At 44.6% G+C, this 10803-nt stretch overlaps 1 protein-coding gene and 1 non-coding gene across 2 annotated transcripts; both read left to right on the top strand.

Annotated features, from left to right (window-relative positions):
- Window positions 1-68: 68 nt before the first annotated feature.
- On the top strand, window positions 69-141 carry TRNAV-UAC. The gene has a single exon. It is a non-coding gene; the product is annotated as a tRNA-Val (tRNA).
- Window positions 142-5169: 5028 nt separating this feature from the next.
- On the top strand, window positions 5170-7340 carry LOC112894618 (transcription factor MYB4-like). The gene is made up of 3 exons (XM_025962383.1): window positions 5170-5570; window positions 5895-6024; window positions 6179-7340. Exons 1-3 carry the CDS (start codon window positions 5435-5437, stop codon window positions 6831-6833), a joined length of 921 nt encoding a protein of 306 aa, XP_025818168.1. The 5' UTR covers window positions 5170-5434; the 3' UTR covers window positions 6834-7340.
- The last annotated feature ends 3463 nt before the right edge of the window (window positions 7341-10803 follow it).

The following is a 10803-nucleotide window of genomic DNA, read 5'->3' as shown; positions in this document are numbered from 1 at the left end:
ATAATTTTCATTGAGTGCAGAACTATATAAACGTTATAAATGTTTTAACCTCCCACCGAGCACAAGCTGTTGCCGTGGTGTAGTGGTTATCACGTCAGTCTTACACACTGAAGGTCTCCAGTTCGATCCTGGGCGGCAACATCTTTTTTTTTTATGTATTCATCTTTTCTTTTAAAAAAAGTTCTTCGACCTTCGTTTTCTTTTTGTCCCGAAATCTACACTTCTCATTTTTTTTGTGTGTGTCAAGTGTTCAACTCTAAATACCGTCCTACCTCAATAGCATATTGATAGTTCCGTCTTTTCTTAGTTCTTCATTGGAACAACATCATATGGATAGATGGGATAACATATCTCTGTATCCTTCTCTCGATGTTCAGAGCTCTGCTCTTATATTACACCTATCATCTCAATACTCCAAGTTGCATCCCAAGCTATATCAATAGTTTCTTCGTTTCTTTGTTCTTCAGTGGACGAGTATGTCACATTAAGAGGAGATACACACGCCATGCTTGCACACCGCCCCTAGATAGTAGCTGTTCGACAACCAGCAATATCATTTTGGTTGGTGGGCAGAGTTTTTATGTGAAATCGCCTACTTATGGATCTATATGCCCACCCTTTGCTGCCACATTAATAAGCAGCTCCTTCATTTGACCTAGCTAGCGGTGATGGTGATACTGACCTGCATGAAAACGACCACATGTTTTTCATCTCTTTCTTTATCTGCCAGTATAAAGTTTTCAACTACTTGTTTCTCTGGTTTTGAGACAAAGAAGCAGCAAATACATAAGCCACTTGCATATAGTACATATTATTAACCATGCAAGTGGCAAAGCAAATTAAACATAACTAGACTCAGCTAGCCAAGTTTTTCCTTTTCAATTTTTTTGAGTAGTAGAAACTCCCACCTTTTATTCTTTCTGAACAGGTAAGGTATGAAATCATCGCACGGCTAAAACTTTTTAAATACTCTCCCATTCCGCCGGTTCAATTCCAATTCGCCATGATTTACAACTACTATAAGGGAACACAATTTTTGGTGTTGACAAGGATCGATGTTGCTTCTACCACTAAAAGTTCTTCCCTTTGGGCCAATTCTCTCTTCTAATAATGTTAAGGCAAAGCAAAAGCTTTTGCCATCCTTCTAGAGAGAGGAAAAGGTCCATCCCTGTTGCGTTGACGCAAGAGCCTTCCATGCCGTCCGGGAGTCAGGCGACATGCATTATTCACCTTGATTTTTAGAATGCGCTTGAGAACTACTCATCTTTCTAAAATACGTATGTTGTCTGTCTTTGTACTTACATCACGAGATGATGTACTCTCCAGCATTCTAGAGAAGTAGGAAACCCTGCATCAGAGATGATGCTTTTACATTCGCGTCATGATCAAAGGTACCCATTGAATGGAGCCGCTTTCGTTCTCCTTTATTTCTTTCTTCTATGGCACTTATATTCTGAAAGTTTTATACTTTCATCAGCGGTTCAGTCCTGAACAAATGGCCAACTCTTTCTGAGCCGTCGCAAATCGTTTGCATGACATGAGCCGACAATGTAACAGCACGAATGCACGATGCCCTTTCAGTATTTCCTAGGGCATGCGTTTATGTTTTGAATTTTGATGTTTTTCTAATTACATTTTGACCTTTTTCCCCCCGAAGAACTACATATTTTCTTATTCACTTTGACATCATGTCTTCCCTGGAGAAGCAATCTGCTATGCATCATGTCCACTTGCTTCGAAGCATGTGTAGTGTGCATCAAGTTAACATACACTAAGGTCGATCGTGATTCACGCGTGGTGTGACGCTTCCGTAGAATAGGGAAATTCTTTGCTCGGGGCTGTAGAATGTCAGCTATCTAACAGGATTTTGATAGCGATCAACCGAATGATCATCTGGTCTAATTATCTGTCGCCTTGTAAACGTGTTCAGTATTCTATTTCTCTTATATATCTAGAGTCGATTAGATAGAGATAGAGAGAGACCATCCTCTAGATGCTTCTTAGCAGTCTAGTTTTCTAGAAGTTTATCAGGAATCTATCAGCAACCCTATCAATCGGTGATCATGTTCATATGAACTATGTAGATAGATAACGGCAGTTAGTACACTAACCAGTTAGGTTGTTCGCTCAGCAATCTACGTACAGAGACAAGCAATATGAACATAACCGAACACGAGAATATGGTATGATGAGCCCAAACAGAGGCAGCTGCGGTCTGCAACCGTTAACAAACAAAGGAGAGAAATATATATATATGCTCGCTAAAACAATCTGAATTAGCATATTTCTTGACATGATTTGTTGCCTTAATTATTGCGGCCTGTTTCAAGATCAACGTGTGCGTTAAACATGTCCAACTTGTTCTATTTTTTCCGCAGAAACAAATGCCGACTTGCTTGTATAGGCTAGGACTTGTTTTGCGTGTGTGTTCTTGCCACTAGCTACGGCCACTGGCGACTTGATTTTGCAGCAAGCGTTGATTTGGAATTGGAAACTATTATCTTCAGAAGATCACGTCGTCCCAAACAGTTCAAGTGTCACATCCCTTTAAAGTAGCAGAAAGAGATAGCCCTTATCCATTGTCCAACAATGTAACTCTTTCAACGCCAGTGTTAACCACAAGACAGACAAACAGCACATCCCGTACCATGAGATTTTGCCTCTCAAGTTAGGTGAGAAGTGTATAATGGTCAAAGTCCTAAGTACATAAGACATATCGTGCAGTATGAAGTGTACTGCAAAAATCATGGTGCTCTGCGTGCAACTAGTTTCATCAACAGGCATTCGATCTTGTTGATTATATGCACAGTATTGATAAGTAGTGAAGGCCTCCTTGTGCTCAATTACAGTGAACATAGTCAACTTGAACTGATGAAACAAGTTGCATGTATAAATCAATTACGTACAGCACTAATTTTGCAAAATGAAACATCTTTGTTTTAATTTGAATAATGAATTCTTAAAGGTTAACGACAATAAGACCCTATTTACAAGACGGTTTGACCAAACCCATGAGGATTAATTCATAAATTAATTATTTCCCTTCAAATATAGGATTATTATTGTGTCTATTAATCCTCTTCTTTCAAACAAGGCATTAGAAATTAGCTAGCTAGAACAGATTGATCTCCAACTTGCACAATGATATTTAGTATTTACAGATGGACACCCTTGCAGCTGGTCTTAGGTCAGCAGTAATATTGTTCGTATATGCAGAGGACCAATGGGTCAACATACTTGTTTACGGTCTTTAAGGTTGTTACCTACCAATTTGCTTGCGACGTTACCATTACTAAATCTACCACTTACGTTTACGTATCTATAGTCCGATCATTGTAGAGTGTAGACCCAAAATTACTGATGATGGGTGATGACTGCATAGATGAGCTGTCTTGATGCCTTTTAAGTGTGCAACAGAAAGTGAAAGACTGGTTCGATCAGTCTTGAAACTGAAACTGAAGTGCCGTTTCTCACAGTGGACGTTGATCTCAAGAATTTCTACTCTATTTTCCTTCTAGAGGGCGCATAAGTACGTCAGTAACTCTCTTGAAGTGCCCAGTCAAATAACGGCACAGTATATTTAGAAGTTGCAAAAGAGAAACACTGCTATTTTCTTGGTCTTCTGTCTCCTGTGAAATATTTTCCATCCCTGTTCTGAAATTCTAAGCTTGTTATCTAGACTTATCTTACTATAACTAATTATAGACAAGAGTATGAGTACTCCTTTTGAAGAATCCACATTAATCATCACCAGATGCACTAGAAATAGAGAAATCCTAGAAACTCCCGTAAAAATGCAAAACATATGGCCATCAATTTTGTAGACCCAATCATTATTGTTAACAACACTATAGCCTTTAGATCTAATTTCCTTCAAAATTACCCACCCAAACTAATATGAAAAAGAGTTAATTTTGCAAAGCTAATGCCCTTTGCAACTCGTATGCCCACTTATGAAAAATAGCCTAAATAACCCCTGAATCCGCATCTAAGTTGCACCCACTTATGCTGTTGTAAAAATAACCTAAAGTAGCATCCAAATTATCCACTTGTGGGTTAGTATCAAGATTTGCATAAGAAATTCCCACACTTGTCATTAATAGCGCAGGCAAGAGCACGAGCTGATGAACTAGTGAAGAGAACAAAACAATCATGCCAACGATAATAATGTGGTTATAACTTTGGGAGTCCTGTCTCGATTTTAGTAGGAGCTTGCTCCTTATTTCGCTAAATATCCAACACAACGCACCCTGCACATATAGTTACATTCATCCATGGCTAATAGTGGCCGTTACGGGAGAGAATAATTGTTTGTTTGAACTAATAATAACTCGGTGGCATTAGCTCTAATCTAAAAGCCGATTCAATGGCAACGTGTGAGCACACAGGTGGTTGCCTGGACGAGTGAGAGAAGTTCTCGTTGGTACGGCCGGGGACTGCTAATCAAAACCAAGCCAGAAATTGATCCGGTCCTGATCTATAGATATGCGCTGCGTGCGCTTCCGGAGTCTTAAGAATGCACGCCCCGGCCGGTTGCTGCGCAGTACCCATCGAGTACGTACGTTTGCAAAGTCTTAATAATAAGAATATAGAGGGTACCTTCACTCTATTCGTTCGCGCTTATCAGATCACACAAGCAAGCGCGCTTGCCTGTTCGTCGCTCGAGCCTTTGACCAAGCATGCATATACATATATATTTATGCTTATATATGCATCTCTCAACCGTGTTTGAATTTTGAATCCTCATAAGCTTTGTCCAGAAGTTCAAACGAAAATTCAGTCGATGTGAAACGGTTAGGGGCAGCTCGAACAGTTCACACGCGGGGCCGTGCGCTTCTTCCCCTGTTCAGAACAAACAAAAAAAAGTGTGGGGGATTCTACATGTTCAGCGCTGTAGATTATAGAATAATGTGCGCTATTGATGATCCCTACGAAACGCACGGCGACAAGCTTGGTGGTTGAACTCTTCCCGTCTACACTGCAGTTTTCTTTTGGCATGTAGATGTTGTTGTCGGGGCGACGGCTCGACGAGGCGCAGTTTATACATGCATGCTCGGTCAACTCGCTCGCTCGTCCAGAGCGCCAGTGCGTGCTGCTGCTTGCTCCTCGCGCGCGCGGCCGCGATATATATAAAGCCCGGCCCGGAGGAAGAGGCGACCGAGCCCCGGCAATCCCGCTGGCTGGCGCTTGCTCCCTCGACATCCTCCTCCCTCTGCATTCTGTCGCCTACTACCACCCCTCGCTCCCGCTCTTCCTTCCTCTATATAGTTGCAGAGAATCCTCGGTCGTTGCACTCGATCACCTACGGCGCTAGCTGCTCCAGTAGATAGATATAATTAAGCTCGTGCCGGCCGGCCGGCGCTGCTGGTGAAGCTACGGCGGCGCGGTGCTCAGCGACTAGGGGGGAACGGACGGTCGATCGGACGAGGGAACGATGGGGCGGTCGCCGTGCTGCGACAAGACGAAGGTGAAGCGGGGGCCGTGGTCGCAGGAGGAGGACGCCGTCCTCCGGAGCTTCGTCGAGCGGTTCGGCAATGCCGGCAACTGGATCGCCCTGCCCCAGAGAGCAGGTGACTGCGCTTCAGAATCTTATTACTGCTTCAGTTTCTTTTCTTTTCGTTTTTTCACCGAGCAGCATCGATCGCTTTCCGCGTGAGTGAAAATAACATCCGTGCGGTTGGTGGCGCACGGTGGTCAAAGGCTTCCGATGGTTCACTTGAGTTTTTTTGGCTTTGGTTTGGTGGAATAATTCTCTTCTGTGAACTATTGTGCTGTCTGCCTGTCTCTGTCTGCATAGCTAGGTTGACGTAGTTTAATTGACGCTAGCGTATGCAAGTTCACGATTAGCTCTCTACTCAGTTAATGATTCTTTTATCGCCTCGCTCTCACGTCAGGGCTGAAGCGATGCGGTAAGAGCTGCCGCCTGCGGTGGCTCAACTACCTCCGCCCGGAGCTCCGGCACGGCGGCTTCACCGACGAGGAAGACAACCTCATCCTCTCCCTCTACGGCGACATCGGAAGCAAGTACGACTGCATATATACATATATGCATTGCATGATGACCGACAAATTAAGCGCGAAGCATATGCATCGCTAACTACATGCTTCATACTGCTACTATCTAGATACTGAATACTGATGATGCTTTTGGATGGCCTTGACCTCGACCTGTACACAGGTGGTCGGTGATCGCGTCCAGACTCCCCGGCAGGACGGACAACGACGTCAAGAACTACTGGAACACCAAGCTCAAGAAGAGGTACCTGGCATCCACAAGAGAAGGAAGGCCGCCACCACCTCCTGCCAGCGACGACGACGGCAGCGCCACCGCCGCGGACAGCCGGTCCCAAGACGATGAGGCCCCTCCGCCGACACCTCCAGCCCTCGCCAACCTCGACGACACAGCATCAGAAACAGCCGCCGCCGCCGTCGACGACGACGCCCTCCTCCTCAAGTCGGAGCATCTGTACGCGGAGCTCGTGGGCCTCATCGAGCAGCAGTCGTCGTCGCTGACCACAAGTACTACCGGACCGCCGTCGTCGTCGACCGGGGAAGCGTCGTCGTCAGCAGCGACGCCGTCGTCCTCGTCTGGAACAAGTCCGACGACGGGTAGCAGCTCAGGGAGCCGCGCCACCGTGTGGCCCACCAGCATGGACGTGCATGGCACAACGCTGTTGTCCGAGTCCAGCAGCAGCCTGTTCGACGCTTGTTACGGCGTTGTTGGTGATGACGCGTTCGGAGCGGCTCTGCTGCCCGCGTACTCCTTCCAAGACCTCCTGGCCGCGTCTTACGACGAGTTTACCGCGGTGACGCAGGAGTTGCAGTACTACTGACATCGCATGGCTTGGTCTCAAAGTTGGTGTTGTGTGGTACCAGTAGGTTGTGCTAGGCAGTGATTAGAAGATGATGACGACAAGAGACGTCATGATGATCGTTCGTGCAATCCCGTTGAGTGCATGTATTAGACTGCCTAAAAACAGCGTAGTTGATGCTGGAAAAATTATGCCAATGCCACCAGCTCGTGCTGGTCCCGGGAACACTTCATCGCACGCAACTTTGGACAACTCAGAAAATTCACATGGCCGCCATAAGGTCCATCTACGCCGTTCAACTCACATCGAGATTCATGCCAAAAGGTAGGTGGGAAGAATCGTGGGTACATAGAGATTCATGCGGCATGAGGAAGATGGATGACCACGATAACTCGTGTGTGCACATACACATGTGAAGCTGCTTTTTTGCCTACCTCCCCCGCCTTTCGTAGCCATGCGACTCGGGCACTCACCTGACTGTAAATAAAGTATTTTTCTTTGGCAAATGTGCATGTACATGATTCACAAGCTAGCTTTTTTAAATGTGCATGACAAAAAGCATACTCTTTATTTTGGTTGGACACAGTACAGGAGGCCGCATCATGCCCGCCGCACTGTACCGTGGCTGCCCTAAGGTCCTCCACAACGTGCTAGTGATGCTAAAAAAAAAAGTTGGATCTGACAAAGGGAAAAATAAGCATCAGGCTAAGATTGCTGCAGCGTGTGAAAAACCAGCACCGGTGCTATCTATGAGCATGGCCCCGCATGAAATAGAATATTACCATCTGTTCCTTCCGCGAGAACAGATTCTCTGTGTCCTCCCTTTGTCAGTCCTCATGAGCAGAACGGCAGAAGAGTCATTACTTACTGATCAAGCACCGATGCATGAGCATGCATCGCTCCAGGTTCTCTGAGCGTCACTTGGAATTGACATCTCCTCTCACAATGTGAAGAGTGATACTTAAATCTTCTCTCGCCTCACTCAGGGCACACATTGTGGAGGGCCTAAGCTCCGAGCATCTCCGGAGCCGCCTCCTGCCCTCCCGAGCGTCATATTATCGAGGAAAGTGAAATACATTTTAAATCGATGTCGATTATATATAGTTCTGTCGGCTAAAGTTAAAAAATACGGCAAAATAATTGAGGTGGTTGGAGGCAGAAACGATCAATATTTAACAGCACAAAGCAATGCCGATGAGCAGTTTCCCGTGGAAAGTCAAGGGGCTCGTGGTACTCGGTGACGCCCCGTCAGACCAAAATACCGCCGTCCCTAAATTCGAGCTCTCAGAAGATGCGCGCGTGACGTCTGGGCGATAGGGACCGTGCAATAGACTGTTAGTACACGCTTGATGACGCCGAGCATATGCCTGATCTAGCTGACCAGACCACCGTGAACGAGTAGCGGGCGTCATTGACCGCGCGCGTCGTCGGACTGTACAGTCGCAGCGTCATGCTCGCCTCATGCCGGCGTGGGCACCAACTGAACCAGCGAGCCTGGGTTCCCTTGCATCGAATATCTGGACACCAACTGGATGTATTAAATATAGATTAATTATAAAATTAATTGTATAAATGGAGATGAATTCATTAAGTCTGATTAGTCCATGATTTGGTAATATTATGCTACGGTAAATATATTCTAACGATAGACTAATTAGGTTTAGTAGATTTATCTTGTGAATTAGTTTTTATTTATGCAATTAGGCCCTGTTCGTTTCCTACCCTCTAAATTTTAGACCCATCATATCAAAGAGAATCTTATCATTTAGAAGTATTAAATAAAATCTAATTACAAAACTTTTTGCACAGATAGGTGCTAATTCGCGAGACAAATTTAATGAGCCTAATTAATCCATAATTTGCCACAGTGATGCTACAGTAATCATCCGCTAATCATGGACTAATATACCTCATTAGATTCGTCTCGCGAATTAGCCCTAGGGTTCTGCAATTAGTTTTGTAATTAGACTTTATTTAATACTTCTAAATGATAAGATTCTCTTTGATATGACCCCTCTAAACTTTAGACCCCAGGAAACGAACACACCCTTAGTTTTATAGTTAGCTCATGTCTCAACTTGATATCTAAATATCCGATGTGATCCGAACTAAGAATTAGAATTAATTCTGGATTCAAACAGCCCACGTATACATGTAAAATGCCATGGAAAAAAGATGGGGGCGCGCAGAGCGGTCAGCGGAGCGGGCTGGCGGAGCAGAGCATCATGAATTGAAATAAAACACGCACGAAACCAGCCGTGCCGCCGGTGCGCGCACTCCCCGACCTGCGGGGAGATTTGGCGCTCCCCTTCATGCCGGCGACACGTCGTGCTTTCTTGGAAGGCGAGAGCCGCACACGGGGGACCGGCCCGGCATCCATATCTTCGTCGACGTCGTGGAGCTAGCTTGGTTACGCGGTTACGCCCCGTTTAACCGCGCCTCCCAGCGGGTCGGTTTCTCCTCATCCTGTCGGAGGTTGGATCGGAGAAAAAGAAGCAGCAGGCACATGTGCCGAGCCGAGCACATCCTGGAGGCGGCGCTACGTAATCGCGTCGATGGAGCAGCAAGGGGTCGCCGTGCCAGCAAAAGTATCCCTCGTACACGTAACGTTGTGCAGGCTGCTGCCAGCGCCTTGCTTGCCTACATACCGGCGGCCGCACCTGTTCATATCGCAGGGAGGGTTTGTTTGACTGTAAAGAGTAGGGAGCTGATGCATTCGGGCTTCATGTGAGACAGTGCAGGCAATGAGGCACCACTGCCCATTTCTACTTCTAATCCGAAAACAGAAAACGTAATCGTTTCCGAGTGGGCATGGATGAACTCTGCTGAAACTGCAAATTTCGGTCGAAATATGACACTCACGAAAAGTTCCATTACACTACAAAATTCAAATCGCTAGTGATACATGAATCAGGAGAAGGCTCAACTCAGGGTCTGTCTATACTTCACTCGGGTGATTTGGAGCGTTCCATCACTCAAGTGATTTTGACACTCAAATCACTCAAATGTACACCACAAAATATTTGAATGAAGCAGAGACGTCCATCACCCGAATTTTATATCCATCAGATCAAAATCAAACGTACCAAAATAAAATCAAAAATAAATATTAAAAAATAGAAAGGCATAAAAGATGGAAGCAATAAGAGGCAAATACCAAAATAACATACTATAAAAAATTACAAATGTTTTACAAAAATATTCTATGGAATAAAAAAATAGAAATTTTGCGATACCTTTGAAATCCCACAGATGCCAAATGCCAAATGCTAGATGCTAAAAATGCAAAACAACCAAAATAATTCAAATTACACCCACAACCTATATAGATGACGGTACAAAGCAAACTTGAAATTTAACATATCTGCACCGTGAGTATAACTATATGTTCAACCTAGTGAGCTATTAATGATTACGAAGTTATTCAACTTTTTTAACGAAGTTAACAGTAATTAGATTGCTGCTGCATCCAGAAAATGCATATTTAATATATTTAATTGATAGGACACTCCACTAGAAATGACACATAATTTACATAGAAATTAAGTCATATGGTTGCTGTCAACATAACACAATTTAATTCTAACTAATAGTATTCAAATTGCGAATAAGAATGAGTGGAGGATAAACTGGGAAATTAAATAGATTGGATGAGAAAACGTACATTTGCTTTCAAACTAGCCAATTGAGCCTCTAGCAGCAGAGTAGTAAATGAAACTCCAATCCAATACAACCCAAATGAAAAAAATAATTCTCAAGTAAATGGCTGAAACTGAAGCTTCCAGAAATTCGAGTGAGAGAGAACAACGAATCACGCAGGTGAGATATAGCTTTTCCTCAATCGAAGCACCAGGGATGAATGCCAAGAGGAATCACACATGGCCACCGTCATGGAGCAGTGCCTCTGCCATCGCCGCCACCGGATCCTGATTACGGGGTGGTAAAAGTGTTCTAAATTTTAGCATAGATAATCTAAGGGCTGGACTCTAAA

Source organism: Panicum hallii, chromosome 5 (genome assembly GCF_002211085.1).
Source record: "Panicum hallii strain FIL2 chromosome 5, PHallii_v3.1, whole genome shotgun sequence".
In the NCBI taxonomy this organism is placed as follows: domain Eukaryota; kingdom Viridiplantae; phylum Streptophyta; class Magnoliopsida; order Poales; family Poaceae; genus Panicum; species Panicum hallii.
Note: the sequence above shows the minus strand (reverse complement) of the source record. Positions and strands in the feature narration are given on the sequence as shown.